The 21,805-nt window shown below is 42.7% G+C and overlaps 1 protein-coding gene across 15 annotated transcripts in view; it reads right to left on the bottom strand.

Annotated features, from left to right (window-relative positions):
• SULF2 (sulfatase 2) overlaps positions 1–21,805 on the bottom strand; it is a 162,766-nt gene that overhangs the window by 10,160 nt on the left and 130,801 nt on the right. For all 15 annotated transcript variants that reach the window (XR_005106603.1, XM_037403289.1, XM_037403294.1 and 12 more), the window contains 5 exons: positions 21,032–21,088; positions 20,200–20,329; positions 9,812–10,019; positions 3,254–3,497; positions 1,384–1,480 (listed from right to left, as the gene is read on the bottom strand). Coding sequence is in view for 14 of the 15 variants with exons in the window: in XM_037403289.1 (XP_037259186.1) it covers positions 1,384–1,480; positions 3,254–3,497; positions 9,812–10,019; positions 20,200–20,329; positions 21,032–21,088 (736 nt within the window). In the remaining variant the exon portion in view is untranslated. The remainder of the gene's footprint in view (positions 1–1,383; positions 1,481–3,253; positions 3,498–9,811; positions 10,020–20,199; positions 20,330–21,031; positions 21,089–21,805) is intronic.

The raw sequence follows: 21,805 nt of genomic DNA, 5'->3' as shown, positions 1-21,805 counted from the left end.
GCCCCCTCGTCAGAGCTTCTTGAAAAGCAAAGCAGCAAGGCTCCAGCGTCTTGCGTGGCGGTCTTCAGCAACGCCTGGCCACACGGGATATGGATTAGCAGTTAATTGTGCCACCCACATGGTTTATTTTTAGCTGCCCCTTTTTTTTTTTTTTTTTTTTTTTCCCCCCAGTAAGTGAAACTCCTGCCTTTGTTCAGTTCAGCTCACACACAGTGTGGCTGTTTTCCACTCAGATGGGTATTACAGGCTTCTACCTCGGTTCTTTACCCAGCAGAAAAACCCAAAGTAATCCCGCGTGAACAACAAAGTCACTACAAAACTACCACTAGACATCAGTGACCGTAAGTCTAGTGGAAGCACATGGCTGCTGAGGCACAGACAGGACAGAGGGTTCAAGAAAAATCCATGAAGAATCCAGCCCTGTGATCCTACATCAGGAACACACCAGGACAGAAGTGAGCTCTCATTTTCCTTGGCACTCCACATAGCCTACATTTTCTGAAGAAAAAACGAAAAGAGTATGGTGATGTTGAAATGGCTCTTTTTTAATCCTAGCAGAGCTGGTAAGTTTTTCAGTATCTATCTGCCTTTCTATATGTCAATCTGCACCATAAACGGAGGCCAACAAGTTCTTACGTAGGACTTTGCTGTGAATTTGTGTAATTTGCTAAGAGCTTACAGGAGGTCCTTTCTTTATGCTTCTCTTTGGCATTTGTTCCACCATTATCTGGTCCTTAAAAGACCGCCTCTTTCATACACAGCATGTGTGAAGGGTTTGAGCTTATATTCTTCAGTATCAGTGACAAAAATGTTGGATGAATTTTTTACAGACAAATTTCATAGGGCAAATTATCTCCAGGTTCTTCATACACACAAGCCTAAGAAAAAACAATTCAACTCCAAATTGCAAGGGTTAAGGAAAACATAAGCAAGCAAAAAAAAAATATAATTCTAGAAGCACCGAAACTAATGAAGCTCACTTTTCCTTGGGCTTATATTTGACAGTCGAAGGCTCTTTTCAAGAACTACACTGGGGAACAGGGCTGACAGGATGTGAAAAAGATCCAAATGAAATTTTTCCCAGGATGGGGCCACTTATAAGTCTCTCATTTATCTCATAAGGCTTATGACATTTTGCAGCTATCCCTTCAGTTGCAGTTCTCCCCTCCACTCAGCATCTTGTCTTGACAAACTTGAAATAACTTCATTAGCTCTGAAATACCTATTCTGAAATCAGCCAGCAAGTTCAAAAGGTTTGGGGGGGGGGGGGGGGGGCGGGGGCAGAGACACCCAGACACACACAGTCAGCATGATCCTATCAGCCCACAGAACCATGCTAAAAACACGCACTGAAAATGCATGACTTGTGATAACACCACTGACCTCGTGGTCAATATGAAGTTTATGGTCCTTCCAAGCTTGCAGTGACTTGTACAGATCTGTGTCGCACTGAACAGTATCATTCTCCAGGATATAGCACCTTGGCACAGAAAAGCAAACAACGTTTATTATAGTGGATACACACACAGAGAGCAATGCGAACAGCTGGTTTTAATAACGCAGCTCCAGGAGCGATGAGAAGCCAGATTGGAAATGACATGCAGAATTCAAAACACCAATGTTCATTCAAGAGTGTAAGAGTGTGCTGTGAGCCAGGAAAGAAGTTTGGGTTTGAGTTGCCATGGAAATTTTTCAGAAGTAGAAAAATTCAAGGACAATATTCCTACCAAGCAGAACCTGTTGACTGCTTAATTTCTGTACGTAAATCGTGCTGCACAGAGTCCTTGCTTCTTCGTTAGGCTGTCTGCATAAATAATCTCTACTAACTAGGCAAGCACTGAAAGCATTACTCAGAAGCAATTTCCCAATGCGTGATTAAGTGATACAGGGGTAGCGGCAAGGATAAAGTACATCTTTATAATATCTATTACTACACCATAAAGAAAATGAAAATAAAAAACCCAAAGAGATTTTGCCATTTTCTACAAAAAGGATAAAATTTTTCAAAGATGCCTCCCTGACTTCAAAGGCAAAATACCCTCTGACAATTTCAAGTCTGTATGTTTCAGTAACTTCTAATGTGATCCAGGTTTAAATTCTTTCAAAAACACACACACAGAAAAAAAATAAGTTTATTAGGGGCCAACAAATACCACGTAGCCATTTGGGAACGCTCGTTTAAATTAAAGCAAAGTATTTTCAATACTCCTTCATTTTGTTTAAACTACCTCACTGCCGCCTTTTCTGCAAGTGTTCCTGGGGATGACTCATGAATTACACACAACCTCCCTGACAATTCCTTGTGTGGATTTGGGATGCACCCAGTAAGGCAGCAAAAGTCAATTTAACTTGTTCCAGAAGAAAAGCACAAATAGTGATTGATTGGTCCTGAAATTCACGTGAGCCAGGGTAAGAGGGCACAGTTCTCTGATGTCAGCCTAGCCGTGTCTCCTTGCAGCATCCAGACTCTGACCCTGTTAAACACAAGTCAAACGGGAACCACAGATTTCAACAGCAGCCAACTGCCTCGTGCATGTTTACATGAACTAGTCATTAAACAATTTCATGCACATAATCAATAACGATTGGTGGATTTCCTGATAATTCACAAGCGGAAATGGTGGCTAAACTAATTAAGTACAGTTGAAGATACATCATCAGTCCCTAGACTTGCACGCTGAGGAAAAGATTTTTAGCTCTTAAGAGTTCCCAGACAATTCCCTCGCCTCTCTCTCCATATGTTCCACTTCCCAGTGCTCCTGGTCCATCCAACTTCATTCATAATAGAGATTTTCTTTTCCTAGCACTGACCACAGGAAGCTCTGAGAGGCTGCTTTCTCCCTTAGGGCTGATTTGGTGTTTGAAAGACAAAGCAACCCGAAAGTGGGACATATTCCTTCAGACAGGCCGGGTTACCCACCGCGCAGCGACACTTCCATGGCAGAGCCTTTCCTGCTTCCACACAGCTGCACGCACAGCTCAGTGGAAACACACACCGAGCAGTGATCAGTGTCTCCAAAGTGCAGAAGACAAAAGCACCGCTGTAATTCTTCAGCGGCTTCATGCCCCTCTGTACGTGACGAAACTAAACCAAAACCAAAAGCTGCCGTGCAGATGAGAGTAAGAGTTTTAGTGAAGCTACACTGGGTATCCAAAAGTGACATAATACGCTCATCACAAGTTAACACATGCCTTTATGTAAAGCAGCCACTCAAGCAGCAAAAGTTTTTAGAAATATACCATGTACACCCACCTGTGAGTCACTTTTATTAGGTTAGGGGCTGTGTACTCTGCAATGCCACCGGTGCCACTGTATTCCCCCACGTCTTTATCTTCCTCCTCGCGAAGAAGCGCCCTCTGCGTCTTGTGACGTTTGGTGATGTTTCTCGGTAAGACAGGTTGGTATCCATCCTCCAAACCCGAGTTATAAACAGCTCCATCCAGCTCAACAGATACGGAACGGACAGAGCGATTCCGAACATAGCTTGGTTTGTACTCTGCACAGACCCGCGAAGGAGTAAGAGGGAGAGAAATGGCACGTTACAGTTCGGCCCTCTTTGTGGTTCGTGGAAGGAAAAACCCCAGCCCATACCGTGACGTTTGGAATTAGCTGGATGACAAATGATGCTTGTTGCAGCTCTCGTATGAGCTGCTGCTTCGTTACCTTTTGACGGGGCCGGATGGACACCTTCGGGCACGAGGGAGAGGGCAGACAACGCAGATGCGCAACGGTGGCAAAAGGGAAAGAAAATGTTCAGCATCACCTCGAGAGCAAACAGCTCATCCGAAGAGACTCTGCTCTTCCCCGCCAGAGTCACTAGATGGCAGCGAGACCTTTAAAACCAACCACGACAGTTCCCACAGCGAGACCTGGGGTCACCCTCAGAGACCAGCTCTCCAGGGGTTTCTGTTACCCACCCGACGATGCTCTACTGCTCGGATTCCTGCAACACTTCCCTGAAGCCGTCCCAGGTATTCCCAGTGTTCAGCCTGAGCTTTTTCTCTCTTCGATGCTCATTCTTCAAGGTAGGCTGCTTGATTTTTTCAGGAGGGATGAATACCTGAATCGTTACTTTTAGCCACATCTAATTCTATTCTTTGCAAAATTACTTTCCTGATGTGCAGCCCCATCAGTAAGTCTCTGTAGGAAGCATCACCTGCCAGCGCTACGCACTCCCTCAGAAGGTGAAAGGAACGTTTGCTCTGAATTGTCACTGCGCAGTATTGAGAAGCTCATTGATCTTTTCACCATTACTGCTTTCCAAAGTTCCCTGTCCCAGCCCAGATCCCCAGAGCTCCTACTCTGTTTGGTCTGGAATGGCACAAATACACCCTCGTTATTGAGTCTAAATCCATATCCAAACTTTGCTACTGTATGATGGGGTCCACCACTGACCATATTTCCCGCTCACTGCCAAAACCTGCTGAGAGTCACTCATTACACTAAGCCTAATCATCTCATTGCTTAAGAAAAAAAGTTGAACCGAAGTACAGCCTCTCTTCTCCCCTGTGCCTGGTGCCTGAGTCGTTGCTCTGTGTATGAGGCTTGGAGTCATCCAAGACATTACTGGAAACAACCAAGTCCCTTGGCTGCTCCGGTCACCTCTCCTTTACGCAGAGCTGAGACACACAGCACAGCTCACAAGAAGGGATTTCCTTCTGCCATCTGCTAAGGGGAAAAGGCAACCAATGTGCCAAATGAGAAGACTGATCTTTTTTGCAATCCCAAGCTCCACAGAAAAAGTCTACTTTCTCTATGGGATAATCTCCCCAGTAAAACAAGCAGGGGGGGGGGGGGAAAAAAAAAAAAAAAAGCAATGGGAGGTAGAACAAACAAAATTGACAACAGAAATTCATGTCAATTCGCATGCTTTGGCATTAATGCAAAGTGATTTCTCAGAAGCCTTACATGAATTCCAAATAGATTGCAAGGTCTCAAAAGCAATTTTGCGGACTGTGGGAAGAGACATAAACATCTCCTCCCACCTGAAACTGGTCCAAGCACCATATCCCTGTCAACGCCACACACAGAAAGTAGAATACCAGCTGGATTGTCTAGCTTTGCACATTTTCCACCTGTGGTTCAAAGTTTATTGCTGATATTAAGCCAGGTGAGTCACTGCTGAAGGGGAAAAAAAAAAAACAACCAAAGACCAACCCTATTTCAGGCACCCATTCAGGAAATGTTGGACTAAATGAGAAGGAAACTCCCATCTTTTCAGAAGTAGGAGGAAGTTCCAAAAAGCTACACCCTAACAATTACATTCAAAGTATAAACTCCCATTTCTTTAATTGTTCCCTCATTTCGTGCTGTTAAGCTCAGCCAACTAACAATTTACCTTCCTTCCAAGTCTAATATGCCAATCCTGCCTGTTGGACCTCAGCAGATAGCTGCAGGGAACAGTCGCCTACACACGTCCCCGAAGAGCCAGAAGCCGCGAGTTACTCCCCCTTGCAGCCAAACTAACCCAGCCTTACAGCGAACAAATTGGGCTGGAGTGAGACGGCTCATGAAGGATTTTGTTTGTGCCGTGCTATCCACAGTGCTGACTCAGCGCTGTCATTAGTACCAAACTCCATTATTTTCAGAGGATATGGGTAAAATATTTAATAAGATCAATATCCATCTGTGTTGCGTTCTCCCACCTGCTAAGTGCACTGCAGGCATAAATACCAATGTCTAATTACTTAGGAGTCGATCTTCCCCCAGGTTTAGGTTTTACTCTCCAATTCATTTACTTGTGTACACAACCCACAAAACAAAGCAGCTCTAGGGCTGTTAAATACTTGGCCCAGAGCACCTATACTCCCTTCCTCAAGTTCTGAAAGTTTGGCTTCGGTAAGCTCCGAGTGCTGGTGCCTCTCTTCCTCTGGTCTCGCAGACGCCAGCTGTCTTACAGATGGCACTGTTAAAAAGCTGCATCCCCGGGACCGAGTCTGGAAATGGAATCTGGAGCAATTTAAGCCTAAGAAACCTAACGACGTTCCCGTGCCCCGCTCCTCCAGCTGTGTCTCCTTGGACCACCTGACAAGCACGCCTGTCCCCGCTGGGAGCCTGGCAGCAAGCACGCTGTTCTGCGACCGGTCTCCCCAGCCAGTCTAGAGACTCAAAACACACCCGATATTTTACAACTATTTTTTTTTTTGGTAGCATCTCAGGTTTCAACATTGTCTAGCAAAAGCACTAACTGCAGCATCCTAAGTTATTATTCGACTGACTAAAGCAAGGCAAGGGCGCGTTACTAAGCCATAACCCTCGCAACCGACACAAACACGCCCAGCCTGCAGGTTTAGATTTAACTCTTCTCACACCCTCATCACTCAAGCCTTGTTACTGATTTGGCAGCCACCACATTAATGATTTAGCACCGAGATAATTCGGAAATGATAGCTCTCTCGATAACCGAGAAGACTGTAACCAACCATGAATACTGTACGGCATTTTCCCCAAAGCCGGAGCTCGGGGGGAATACTGCAGAAGGCTGACAACTCCTGGTCTTCCCTGCTGACACTCCATGTATGTATTTTGGATCCAACGGATTTTCCAGCATCGTAATGACGATGGAATAAGCCAATACGAAAGGATTCTGCTTCTACATGTGCCAGAAGGAAAACATCCACCACTACCCTCATGAATTCCTGCTTGCTATTTCCCAGTAATGTCTATGTATTTCCCAGAATTTTGTAGAGAAGAAGCATTTTCTTCTCTAACACCGAAGTAAAATTAGGCACTTTGAAGTAAAATTTCTGAAAAGGATCTCAAACATCTAGAAATCTGGATAGAGGTTTACAGGTATTTTTTCCTGGGCATTATGTACCTAGGGATTTCTACAAATCTTATTTTGAATCTGTGTCCTTAGATATTTCACAGAAGAAAAAAGCCCAAACCAAAAGACTTTCTTACATCCAGTTTCTCACAACAGCCATTAAAGATTATACTTCAAATGCATTATGTTCGAAGTAACTGATGTTCAGATTTGGGTGGGTTTTTTTGATTTTTGATGTATTTTTTTTTAATAACAAAGAATGTCATTTTGCTCCAGTATTGAGACTACCTCAAAAGAAAAATGAATGACATGAAAACTGGAATAAAAGTACACTAACCCCTTTGTACACACTTCTGTTTGTTGTTTACAAATCTGTGTGGCCTCCCATCATTACTCTACACGCAGCTTAATAACTCCTTTAATCACATGCACTTGTTCATCCCAGGAGGAGATCACATTCACAGCAAGAAAAACACAATAGGCCACAACACAGCCAAAGATTTTAAGAGCTCACTATCGCTTTCAACTTTCTTCCTACTGCAAAGATTTGTTTCATCTTTCTTATAAAAATAAAAACATACTGAAGAAAATAAAGAGGACGCAGAAATGCAAACATTCCTGACACCCAAGCCCAGATATACTGAATATTAATGCTTCTGTATTTCTACATGTAAAAAGCTTTGCAGGCGATTGTGTATTTGTACACGGCCCAAATGGCACGTACATGACACGACCCTGTTTTGCAAGTGGCTTTATTCAATTTAGAAACCAGCGTTGCCTGCTAAACGCGCTGGTGCACCTGACAACGTGTCTAGACCATGCCTACATCAGAAAGTAATTATTTTATCAAAACATGTGGTGCTCCAGCCCCTCTATCAGTAATTTAGTCTGGTCTTTTAGGCCACATGTTCTCACTACACATGACTGGTTTTAATTTTTCAGAAAGACTATTTTTTTATTTTGATGAATGAATGAATGAAAAAGCGAAAGTAATTTTCCGAAAGATGTACCTCCATCAGGGTTTGCAACACACCCGATGCACCCTAGAAGCAGGGCACCCAATTTACTTTCCTGCAAATGACTGTAGGTTAGAATCCGTCAAAATTGCTCTCTGCAAATCCATCTCTATTGTGCACGACAAAAGGGAGCGATCAGGGTGTTTCCTTCAAAACTACACTGCTTCTGTGAACTAAAGCATTAATGTGGCTGAGCAGCTAGTCCAGTTTGAAACTTCTATGTTCTATTTAGCTCTTGTTCAATCTAATGACTAGCATTTACTGGCATTCAAGCAGGGCTGCAGTATGATCCCATGCACTCATCGAATTCTGAGCAGCAGACCTCAAAGACGCCCTCAGAAATGTGCAACCCATTCCAAATCTCACAAAAATGGGCATAAAACTCCAAATACGTATCGCGGGTACCCACCAGGCCACCCTCTTACTATGCACAATCCAGTAAGCCAGCCTTCTAGGTGAGCTGTTTAGAAAAATCTCGGTGTGTTACCTTGACTTGAACTACTTTGTGCTCGTTTGCATTCAACGTGTGATTTATTAGGTAAGTACACGTAAAAGAATAGCCAGCACCAAATCAAAGGGTCTATGTCAATAGGTCCAAGTTAACGTCTCCCACTGTATGGCTCACCCTGGATGCAGGCAGAGGGAAAACCAAAGCATCTATGGAGCCAATTATTTTACTCAAGACGTGAGCAACAGGGACGTGATTGTCAAGATCCTAGCTTATGCTGCTGAAGTTTATGCCTTACGGTTTGATAAGGCATAGGATAATCTCCATCTCTTCCCAGCAGAACACAGGGAAAAAACCACTGTCCTGACTCCTCTGCTAGAGGGAGCAACCTTCACTCTTTTTTACCTCAACCTCCTTCACACATAAACTAAAGGTAATTATACCCTTATCCACCTCCTCTGGATGTTGTGCAAATTAGTTAATGTTTAGGAAGTGCCGACGGAAAGTACTTAAGTAAGAGTTAAGTATTATCAGATAGCATTATGTTGCCCTCACTAAAATTGTTTTCCTCTTCTTATTTAAGTGCCTTCGATCTACTATTATTTGACTCACCGTGATTGAACTTTCCTCTTTACAACTTAAAAAAAAAGTTAATTGAACTGCAAGTTCTAGTGTTATTTAAAGATTATCTGCTGTGCCACATATTTAAGCAGCAAGTATAGTTGAGTGATTTCATCCTGCAACCAATATTTTTTTCCCAACTAAAAATTAGCTTAGTAGGTACTAATCAGCTTGCAAGGCAAATATAATGGGAGAAAATCAATTTAAACTCTCTGTTTGAAGCTTGTGCCAGGTCATTATACAGAAAGACTAATCTGCTAAATAATTAAGGCTCTGTATTTGTGGAGTGAGACGAAAGAAACATTACAAGTGAATAATAATTCTCTGCTGCCATTTGCCTCTTTAATCTATAATTAGACTATGTACTTCAAATATAGATGTTAGTCTGACTAAGGTTGAACACAGAGCCAGTGAAATGGGCTTTCTGAAAAAGCACCTGATCTGTGCCAAGGAAACTAGAAAGAGAGTCATTCCCTTTGGACGTGATCTCTGGTTAGAAGTCAGCCTTGTCTCTGCTGACTGAGCACAAGGAGAGGATGTCAGAAGCAAGCAGCTTCTGTAACAAAGCACACGCATCCTTATTAAAAATAAATCACTGCAGTAATGGCTCCAAGCCTTGCAGTACCTACTGAAAACCAGAGTATCTGCTCTAAAACGGTGTTCGTGTTTCATGGCCTATGTAACGACATGCCTACTTGCCACTTCAGGCTCTGTGCTCTGTTTCCCCATTTTGAAAGCCATAAATACAGGACCTATTTTGGATGAAAACATTCCTCTGCCTACAGAGAAATTGTCAAATCTGATTGTCCAGTATGAGGCCCACTGCTTCACAGTTAGATACACAGTAAATATGCTGATAAAACTCAATGCCCGTGAAAATCAGGACAATTACTCGTGTTAGTGAGCAAACTCCTAACAGTTTCTGAGGCAGAGACGGAAGATACAGTGGATTTGCTTACTTTTCTTGGAGAAGAGTTTCTTTCTCCGTCCCACGTGGCTCAGCTTGTATTCATTCTCTTCACAATTGCAGTCTTCACTATTCCTGCTGTAATACTTGGGCAAAATATTGGAGGTGCCTTTGCTGTTGCCTGCAGCTGCCAAGTTTGCCATTCCCTTGCATTTGTGTAGCTTCAGCTTTCCACTGGCATCTTCCACACACTGCCATTTCTGGAAGAAAAATTTGGTCATTAAAACTCTGTCCCAACTGTGCTTTGTCTAACAGCCAGCTCCAGCAATCTATCAGAGATTCCTCGGTGTAGGAAGCTGGGGCTCATCTATCACTTACTACCAAAACAGATTTTTCTGTAATCTTCCATTTTCAGACAAAACAGGAACTCCTTGGAACGCTCTCGCATTTGTTTCTGATTTTGTTTCTTGGAGGCAGAACAATGGGGATTTCTTCACAAAATCAGTACTACAGCTAAAAGCATGGAGGTGACAACTTTCAGAAGCAAAGCTACGGCGTAAGCCAAGGCCCTTCATGCCTTATCCACGGGTCTGAAAAGAATCCTTGCCTACCAGCCAGTATTTGTCAGGCTGGCAGGAATCTACGCCACCAATACACTATTAAACCAGCACCAAGCTCCGGGCCTGCATATCCATCTTCAGCTCCTTTCCATACTCTACAAGAAGGGAAAAAGTTTTTCAGAGGAGTTTCTTTCTCTTTCCTAGTTCAAATGCCTGATGGTGGGAAGATTTTATCCAAGTTGTGGATTCCTTTACTGTAAAGATCTGGTTTGAGCTGGTTATCTGGACTCATTCTACGGTCAAAGAAGAGGAACAGTGACTTCCAGGGTATAATTTGCTTCATCCTAAGGTGGCTGTACAAAAGGGATAAAAAGGACCACCCTGCAGAAGTGCCGTTTCTCCTCACTAACCTTTAAAAGGGTCAGTAGGATTGGATCAGCTATGGAAGTCTGTAGTTACGATGAGTTTATCCTCATCTTGAGTGCTTCTCAATAGCTTTTCCCATTCAAACACCCTTGGGCTTGACGAGCAATGGCGAGCCGCACTGGATGCCTGTGAGGTGAGAATCCCCTGCCTCTTCCACCCAAACTAGAGAAAAATCTCATCTCTAACCTCCGGTTGCTTCTGTTACTCAAAACCTGAAGCAACTTGCTTATAGCTCCCTTTGTGCTGCTCTCAGAGCGGTGCCGAGGGCAAGGGAGCTTAGCCACCTTCGAACTGGCACAGGAGTTTTACCTGCTTTCCAGATACATCACAAAATCATCTCACCTACTCCTTTATTTACCAACACACCACCTGCTCCAAAGCAAGGCTCTGTGATACGTAAAAAACCCTCACAGTAGCGTTGCTACTGCTTTAAATAGAGCCTCTCGGAAACACCAGCTTTTTGCTGAGTCTTCAGAGGCGTTCCTCTTTTTCCCCATTACAAAATCCTAAGCCTGTGCCTCCAGGACTCACTGGAATATTGAGTATTTTCCAAATAAAAGAACAGAAAAAAAACCAGCAGCAGCTCCCAAGTGAGATGATTTTTTTACAGCAGCCCGCAGCTTTACGAGGGAGATTCGGTCACTCCAGCTCCCACAGAGAGGTACGCCCAGGCAAGGACAACAAAGCCTACATTTTCCACTGAAATTCACTCCATTGTTTGCATGACAGTGAAGTAAGAAAACAGTATCACTGTGCTTTTAGAATACAGAATTTAACAGGAGTCAGAAGTGAACTGGACAGTTACAGTGGGTTTATCTATGTCCACGGCAGATCCTCTCATTTACAACGATCAGAGTTTTATGATGTGTCCACCTATTTCCTCAGACAACTGGAGGCCAAGTCTCCAAAACTGTAATTACTTCTTACATGCCCATATTGCACCCAACCTCCTGTGCAATCCATGTCTTGCCCTGATGCAGATAAAGCCGGCTAAACATTCAGCACCAGAAATCATGGGAAATTTAATGATACTGACAATAAGACACTTGAATCAGACATCTTTGCATGACTGTCTTCATCTGTGAAGCAGGACACGTTTACCTAGTTGAGGTGTAGAACAAAAATAACCCTTGAAGAATAAATCGCTGAGTCTTAATTTTATTACTATTTTTTATAAATGCCTGACATTGATTGATGCACAGACTGAGGTCTGAAGTAAAAGTTATTTTACTGGAATAAGCAATGGGTACTTTCACAATGAAAAAAAGGATGGGAAAATATTTGTTGCTGTTTCCCATTTCAATTCATCTGAATCTCATTCTTGAAAACGTATGAACAAACTGCATTTTCTGCTCAGTAGAGCTCTATGCTGTAGGTGTGTAATACATGAAAAATGAAGATTCAACAGAGGGCAAGTTAAATGCTATGATGAGAACTACTGTAAATAAGTGCTCTGATGTGTGGCCCAAAAATATTTTTTCTCTATTTCTTTCATCTCCTGTCAAGAAAGTGATGCTCATTTTTCCCCTCCAGGTGAACTGGAAAAAATCCTTTAATTTTTGGTGCAGTTTAAATCTTTCCAAGGCAGCTGTATGCTACAGTGAAAACATCTTAAAGACTTTGCTGGAAGGGCACATTGTATGCATTAACAGGCCCACCGCTGAACAACTGCAGTGCAGAACTACATAAATGACTTTAGAAGCAAACACTGAACACATGGGGGTGGAGGCAGGAAGGGAAGTCTCAAGCTTTTCCTTTTTTCCCAGAACACATAGAGACACGTGTGTGAATATGTCTGGGATTCCACAGCGTACGCTTGGTCTGCTTGTAGGTACAAATGCAAATTCTCCGGGTCAGTATCACGGCTGTATCAGTTGCAGTCATTTCCACAGGATGCTTTCAAACTTAGGGGGAAAAGACAGTAATTGCAAGAAAACTGGGAAAACCTCTGCCTGACACTCAAGAAGCTTTAAACATTGCAAATTCTGGCATTTTTAATTGGTTTCTGGTGCACAGCATACCATCATGCAGAAACCTGTGTCAAACCCTGGAAGCAACTGAAATATTTTATAAGAGGTAATCACTTAAATAATTAAATCCCTATATGAAGAACTCTAGAGTGCCCCAGAGATACTTTGGCTCACAGGTACAAATGATAACCTCCAGCAGCAAAACATAATTACATATAAATAGCGGATTAACTCAGCCAGTCAAGAAAACAAAGTGCCTTTAGCTCACCACTTGCCCTCAACTTTTCAGGTCTTTTCTTCATTAGGCCAAAAGACGTGTCCCTGATTCAAGTTCTATAGCTCGTAGCATCTCAATAAGAGCTAAGTCCTGAAAAGGACTAACACACACTACAAGTCAGTGGAAGACCCAGAATCTTCATCTCAGCTCGTATCAAAACTCCCAAGGAAGAACCTTTCTTTCCTCCTGCAAAGCCTTGCAGAACAGCTACTCAACCATCAAATAAACGGCTTTTGCAATATGTCCTGAAGTCCATCAAACTCACGTTGTGCAAAACTTTCCAGACACCTCATTTAATCATCAAAGCTGTTCCAGCTGGAGATTTCCCACCATCTTCAGGCAGGCCAAGTTAGCTGCTGTGCTTGTGCTTTCTGCCACCTACTGTGCTGGGCTTGTTCTAACACTTCTGCTCCATCCTCTACCCTGCCTCCCACTGCACAACACATGCTACCCAGCTATTTGTCTGCAAAGCAGAAGAGTCTGGGCTTTAGTTTAATGGAGAAATTAGTGCTACTGAACAGAAATCTTGTCCAAAGGTACACTGTGAAGGCATAAAAAAAAAAAAAAGACAGTTTGTAACATATATTCTCCCCTCCAGCCCAAACTACCTGCCATGTGTACCAACAAGAGTAAATTAAGACCTCCATATCTATGAAACACGAGTTTTAACAGCAGCAGTTGTAGACTGAACAGATGCCCTGTTTCCCTCCAGTAATACTATTCACCTTGAACATGCAAATGACCCCCGAGCAGAAAAAGACATGTTATATTTTTCTGTGTGTCAAAACCCCATTATTTCCTTCACAGCCCCTATCACCATGAAGTGTTTTTTGCATTATTGTGCATCAACGCCTTCTAACCGCCACAGCAATCACAGATGTTAATTCAATGTCATTACTTGAGGCTCCAATCAGAAATAAATAGTCATGACCTTCCCAGCAGGATTTTTTCCTGCAATTCACTCATTACCCTCAGTGAATCTCGCTCAGCTGACATTGTTTTATTTGGGGGAAAAGGGCTGATTGCACAAGCCTGCCTAAGAAAAGATTCCAGTTGAAACATACAGCTTTCAGAGCTCAGCCCTAAATCATCATGCTGTGTCACATCAGCTCCTCTTTTTGTTAAGCGGAAGAGATTCCGTTCCCTTTTACAGAGAAGTGAAAAGTGAAACTGTCTGATCAGTTAGCTGCCAGCAAGGCTCCCTCCCTAACAGTTTTAGGAATACAGGCTCTAAGAATCAAAGTTTATACACGATAATAAAGTCCTGCCCCTGCCAGCAACCTGACAAAAACACTTCAGCAATATCCATCGTCTTTGGTGGATGCAGATGCCTTCTGAACCCCACCCTTGCCACCACACTGGATGGTGAGCTAGAAACAAACTGCTTTAATGGCTAGAAATATTCCAAGTTCCAGTCTAAATTGATTTATGAGTAGTCAGGATACATTTTCTTTCTTGTATGAAACAGTACAGTTACAGTTTAGTTAGCATGAAAGGGTTGAAGCTTCAGTTTAGTTCTTCTTTGCTGTGATTTGCTCCGTGTGTTATTTTTTATTTGGCTAATGAGGACAAAACAGCGAAATCTAGAGAGAGACGCAAGCCCCATCGCCACAAGAGGTAGTTCTACTGCTTTTGCTGGCAGCTTGTCCTACTGCTCAGATGTTGCAGGTTTCAGGAAACAATGTGAATTTCCCATTGTTTGTCTCATACACATTACTACTCTGTTCTTGCGGACTGAAAATAATTGGCTCATGTCTTCTGTATAATATCTCTTAGATCCATGCAGACAGATTCCTCTCTCCTCAGCTATTTTTTTGACTGAATATGCCCAGTTCCTTAGCTCTTCCTGACAGGCATTATCTTCTTAATCTTCGAACATTTTGTTGTTCCCCCTCCCCATACCTTCTTCCAATTTACCCATCGGCAAAGGATGAATCTGGTTTCGTCTATTTCATATCATCAGTACATAAATAACCCTGCCTGCTCTCCATTCTAGCTGGACATCGTTTCATTACACTGACTCACAATTTTTGGAGATTTGGACCTCTGGGCACTCAGCTCAATTTCAGTTGTCACACGCTACACATCACTCAAACCTTAAAATTGTAAGATGGATGAACAAGTCATTGACAGAAAATTTGAAGGGCTTTTTAATGCCACAAACTGTAGCCGAAGCGAGGCAGGTGGGACAATCAACTAGCATGCAAATGAAAAATCCAGTGTTCAGCTAAATTTAAGATTACAATTATACAATTCATTTATTATTAATATATATATTATCAATGTATCAAATGGTCCCAGCTGCTGTGTTAGTACTGCAGAAGCTAAGCAGTGACAGCCCAAGCAGAAATTACATTAGCAGTGGAGAAAAAAACCCAGCAGCACCAAAAGGGGAATTGATTTGTCCAAGGTCCCCCATCGAGTCCCTAACGGTTCCCAGACAGCAGCCAGTCTCCTGACCACCAGCTCATCGTCTTTTGAACTAAACTACACTGCTACTCGTATCGGGGTATTTGAAAAATCTGGGGGTTTTATTAGATGTTGGTATTGATTTTGGCAAGCTACCTGCAACAACCACTACTGTAATGACAAGGAGTTTAAAAATCTCAATTAACAAGAAATGCAAATTTCTTGGTTTTGTAAAGCAACAACAAGCAAAAAGACATCCTAAGTAAAATAGCCTCTGGATATCATTATAGGCTATTTCTGGCTAAAGAAGGAAAACAGTTTTGTTAATTATAATTCCTGATAAAGAATACAATCCTTGAGTAACAGCCTTAATAAATCATCATGGTTTTAATTTTCATGGTTTGTTGCCTCTTAATTTTATCAGTTTGAGGGCTGATAAAATTTTTAATGTATGAAGTTATCAACAAGTCATTTCTTGTTGCAATCACAGATTAAGAACCTGATCCCGAAAGTTGCTGAGCATGTGCAACTCACACTGGAATTCAGGAACGCTAAAGACCTCCTAAAGAGCTATTAAAATTACCTGGACTCTAGCTGGCTTGATATGCTTCCCTTATCAACAGAACCTAAATTCTTTAGTAACCTCAGGATAACTCTGCTAGGCACAGAAGAACCGGACAACCACAAAAGACAGATAGATCAGAAACTTTCTTCCCAGTTTTAAAAGAAATTCCTTATAAAACCTGACTTAGTTTTCTAGGTCTGACTAACATAAGTTCAAGACACATTGCCCTCAGGAGGAGAAAATGCACGTGATTTTTTCTACAACTCCACCCCTGGCACTAAGCAATAGCTAATAATGATTATGGTGGCCAGACCATGATCTAGAGGTATCACTTACGAACTGCTGTTGGAAAGCACACATTGATCAGAATAGTTTTCATTGCTGCCATGCCATCCTATGAGAACTGGGGGGACCAACTGAGCAAGTGACATGCTTTTACTTAGGGTATCTTCATGCCAGTTACAGAAAGAATATCCCTTCATAACCCTGGTACAGCACAAAGCACATCTAAAAGAAACAAAGTGCAATTTTTTTCATTTTGAATGTTCTCCTGTGAAAACTGTCATATAAAATGCTATTTTTAATGCTATTTAACTGCAAATTCTATTTGTATCAGGTTTGCACATAAATAGAGCTTTGAAAATAAAAAAGATTTGAAAAGGAAATAGTGTGAACTCTGACAACTATTTTTCTTCAAGAGTTAGCAATATTATTGTATGATGCTAGGTCCTGCTAGAGACAAAATTAGTATTTAAAATTATTTTTTTTCACATGTACAGCATAGATTCCCTACAGCAATCAGCAATGCTGCAGGTATTGCATGCTTAACAAATGTGCACAAAGTTGGCAAATGACTTAAAGGGAGATTTTGTGCAGCTGTTGTTATGATACTGTGGAGTTGCTGGGAATACTCTACAGAGCGATGCTGATATCATAATTGGCTTCCACAAAAGCACATTAATGCAGGCCGCCAGATAAAAGTGGGTCAGCTTCCACTTACCAGCCCGTTTAGAATGAAAGGCCGAACTACACTGAAGAGAAAAAATTTGTGTGGAAGCCATTAGGTACTAGGATAAATGTTTTTTATTTCATGTGGGAAGAAAGAGCTCATCTCTTTTAAATCCTTGAATATAAATGCTGAGCTGCTCTTTCATCTGAGCCTACAGTCACCCTTTGTTGGATGCAAATAACTAACACAGACCAAACCCTACTAACTGAAAAAGAAAACATGGCAACACACAGATTCCCATTGCACTCAGAAGAATTTACATATATTAGTGTTGCCAAAAAAAAAAAAAAATCCCACATAATGGACTCTGAAATAAGGTTTTAAACAGCGTGAATAGCCTCATCTCCATGATCCTGGTGCTCTCTTATCAAAACGATTATAGGTCAAGGAGGGTGACAGATTTGCAAAGGAACAGCATTTTGTGGTGATGGAACTATATTCACAAACTTGCATGCTCACAAAGCAGAATTTCAAATTCTCCATCTCGCTTTCAAAGCTTTCTTTACCTCTCCTTTACTCTAAGCTCTGTCCTTGTCTTTTACATTCACTCGCCTTCTGAGTCTCTGTCCTCCATTTGTGCTTCTCGCCTCCTGCTCACACTTTAGGTTCCCTGGCACTGCTCAGACTTCTCTATGCATGGAACAGCAGGTCCCCTAAACTTGCTTAAGTCAAAAGAAAGAATCCCAATGACTTTAGCAAGCTTTCACCTAATTCTGACCCAGAATTCTCTTCATCTTTGCATCAGGCTGTGAGAATTCACCTTTCGCACTAACACTCCAGATACTGTTAAATGCACAATAAAAAAGTGTCCTGCAGGATCAGGAGACATTTGCTATAATAACCACTGTATCTGTACATCATAAACTACCCCAAGGCAGCGGTATGTTATTCATTTGGGCTCATTCTACTTATTATGCAGAGCTGTGAACAGCACCAGCAAACAGACAACACCCATTTGCCATTTGAGAAGTTAGTCTTGCTTCACTCTGAAAAGACTTTTGGGTGCACCCATATTTAGACACAATTTATCCTCAAATAAGCACATTCATCTCCCACTATTCCTGCTGTCTAGACAGACTGCTAGGACATATTCTCTAGAGCAGGGGTTAGATGGATTGAGACTCCCTTGAGAGCCCTTCCCAGGCTCTAATTGACTTGATTGTTAAGCAATTTTTCCTGATGTCCAACTTAAATTTCTTTTTTGCTCAATTTCATCCTATCACTTCCAATTACATCTGACTGAATTGTTCAAAACAATTCTTCTCCTCTGTCTCTTGACAATGAGGATGCAGCACATGCATCTCTTATTAGCACACCTTCACTTCAGAACTTATTGGCAATTCAGAGTACGGAGTTGACATTTTATGCCTACTTCTTACAGATGTCAAAGATATTTTATTATCCATGGAAGAAAACATAAGCCTGTGAATGCGTGTAGACAATACAGAGCCTTCCCCCTTTCTTCCATAACTGAGACATGTGGTAATTAGTGTAAGAAAGCCTGAATGTAGCTGAGTTACCTTATGCAAAGAGACAGTTTCAGTGACAACACGGACTTGGAAAGTTTCTCTTCCCCTCTGTTCTTACAACAACGTTCAAAATAATTGGGAAGATGAAGACAAAAGGAAGAAGTTGAAAGATCTCTCAAAGGGAAAATACTGATGGAAAAACTGTGTTTCCCCAAACTACTTACTGGACGATGTAGCAGAAACAATGACTTTTCCCCCAGTTTCTCAAAGACAACTGCAAATTCAAAAAACAACAGCTTGCTCCCACCCATTGAAATTTCAGCTCAAGACATCTGAAGACAATAAACTACTGCACAAACTACTTCTTTAAGTTCAGTATTTTTAGGAAGAACAGGACGTTGTAACCTCTCTGTATGCAAAATGTGACAAAGAAGCCACAGGAGGAAAACGGCATCTGGAAAATGCTTACACATATAAATTGGATCCGAACACCTAAGGAGCAACGGACTCATTTCACAGGTGCGCTGAACTACAGGCAGGAGCCCCCAGTGTGCCCAGGTGGCCAAGAGGCCAACAGCAGCCTGGCTGGTGTCCCCAGCAGTGTGGCCAGCAGGACCAGGGCGGCGATCGTCCCGCTGTGCTCGGCACTGGTGAGGCTGCACTGCGAGTCCCGTGTCCGGCTCTGGGCCCCTCGCTGCGGGAGGGACGTGGAGGGGCTGGAGCGTGTCCAGAGATGGGAACGGGGCTGGGGAAGGGGCCGGGGCACCAGTCTGATGGGGGGCGGCTGGGGCAGCTCAGCCTGGAGAGGAGGGGGCTCGGGGGGGACCTTATCGCTCCCTACAACCGCCTGACAGGGGCTGCAGGCAGGGGGGTTGGTCTCTGCTCCCAGGTAACAAGCGATGGGACAAGAAGAAACTGCCTCAGGTCGCACCAGGGGAGGTTTAGGTTGGGTATTAGGAAAAATTTCTTCACCAAAAGGTTGTCCAGCTTTGGCGCAGGCTGCCCAGGGAGGTGGTGGAGGTCCACCATTCCTGGACGTGTTTAAAACCCACAGAGATGCGGCACTTAGGGACATGGTTTGGTGATGGACTTGGCAGTCCTGGGTTAATGGTTAGACTTGACGATCTCAAAGGTCTTTCCCAACCTAAGTGATTCTGTGATTCTTTTACATAACTTAGATCTAAAGTGAACATACTTCTGTCTCTGCCCAGAGCAGTTATGTAACGAGACAGATGACAGTCGGTGAGCTCTGTGCCCGTACACACAGAGTGCCGGTAGCCATAACTACACGTGTGTTTCCAGAGTGTATTTTTGTTAAGAGATATACTGAGTTCACAGAATGTTAGTTTCCTGTTATTGTACATAATTCCAAACAACAAAATGAGTTAAATTAAGAATTCAAAGCAAAGCAAGCTGTATGTATTTGGAGGAGGCCAATCTGTTACGCTCGTTGTAGTTTCTCATCACTAATGAATCCCAAACCACGTAATATGTGGGGAACAAAATGTCACAACAGCCTAGGCAGTTCTCTTAAGAGTATTCAGGAATCGATACAGAGGCACTTGAATCAGCAATTTCCTGACTGACAGTCAATCTCTTAAATTCTGTAGCACGGTTTTGAGCAAAGGCCACAGAGTGAGCCGTTTGATTTATCAGCTGGCATTGACGACTAGTTGAAGGACATTGTCACCGTTAAGGTGTTAAGCTTAGCCCAACTACAACTGCTTACTTCCAGCCAGGGGTACAACGCCTTACCTGGCCAAGCTGTTCACAAGCTGTTTGATACTCAGCTCGCTGACAGAGATCTTTCACACGCTGGTATTTGGGTAGAAAGTTTTCTTCTTGGGCATCTACCTTCTCATTTTCCCTCTTATGCAGCAGTTTACTGGAAAAGAAAAGAAAAAAGGAAGACTTATTTTTGTATTAATATTAATTCCAAGATATACGTACGGTTTGCTGAAAAGGCTCAGAGGAGTAGGGTACCTGTCAAGTCCACAGCAGCACTGGTGCCCAAAACTTAACACTCCAGTAAAAACTAGTGATTATCATCATCTCTGGTAACACACAAGTTATTCATATGCTCTCAGGAAGCATATAAAAACATACAACACCAAGACAGCGTGTTTCATGTACGATTGGCAGGCAATAACAGTCAATATAAAGAGACCATATCCTCCTCACCCCACAGGGCTGCACACTGCAAACCCTTCATGCCCCGTGTTAAGTACGAAGGCAGAGGCACAGAGGGAATGGCCAGCAGATGAACATGCAGAGAGGAAGAATTATTCATACCCCCACGATACAAGCAGGAGGGTGGGGGGCAGCAGCTGAAAGAAAAATGGGATGCCTTTCCATCTCTCAATCCAAGTAAAACTCCCCCTCCCCCACCCCACCAGCACATTTATGCAGGCTGTAGGCAAAGGCCATACATTCCTTCCTATCACACAATCACTGCCATTAGGCATACTCCAGCCGTGTCCCTGCTGGCACAGCTAAATGGCCTGTGGTAGAGCGCTGCTTTGGCTTTAGCTATTCAGTATCCTTCTATTTAAAAAAGGCTGGGCTTTGTGATTAACACTTTCCTTACCCTCTTTCCACTAGGAACGAGTCTCTCCACACCTTCATCTTTTTCTTTAAATGGAACCTAGGAGGAAACAAGGAGAGGAAGAAGCAGTTCCCCCAAAACCAGTAATGAATTTATGCCCCAGTTTTCTCTCCCACCCCTAGTCAGAGAAGCAGCATTACACATCACACTGCATAAGGGGACATCGTGCTTTACGGAACAGGCACATGTGCCTCTCCAGTGCAAATCATGCACAAACACAGGACAGATCTGTTCTCACAGGGACAAAATCAACAGATTCACACAGTAAAACTATTTCAACGTAAGCATGTTTAAGGCACAGCGGATTATCTGAATTGTCCTCAATCAGAAAGGATCGCAAATTAAATCAGGATTTCCTGACTCCACTCTGGGCTCTTAACCTGCACAGTACCCACAAAGTATCCTATTCTAAAGCAGCTGCTCCTTTCCCCCTCTCCCTCCACCCAACTACTTGTAAAGCAAATCACCTTCTTCCCTTTTTCTGCTGATTTTCTCTAGCAAGCCTCCAGCCTAATTCTCTTTCTCAGTCTTTTTCCAATGAAAGTATTGACAAAAGGTCTTAAACAATAACTGTGCAATTCTGAGTGCCTGCCTGTCCTTATATTATAGTCTGATACACAAGCAACCTCTTCAACTCAATTATTCTACAATTTATTCAATATGAAATGCTTTGCTACAAATGATGCCACAGAGACATTTCAAATCTATAACTCATATAGCTAAAGACCTTCATGTTAGCCCTCTCACTGCTACACA

This window comes from Falco rusticolus, chromosome 10 (genome assembly GCF_015220075.1).
Source record: "Falco rusticolus isolate bFalRus1 chromosome 10, bFalRus1.pri, whole genome shotgun sequence".
Lineage (NCBI taxonomy): Eukaryota > Metazoa > Chordata > Aves > Falconiformes > Falconidae > Falco > Falco rusticolus.
This window is presented reverse-complemented; position numbering and strand designations above follow the sequence as displayed.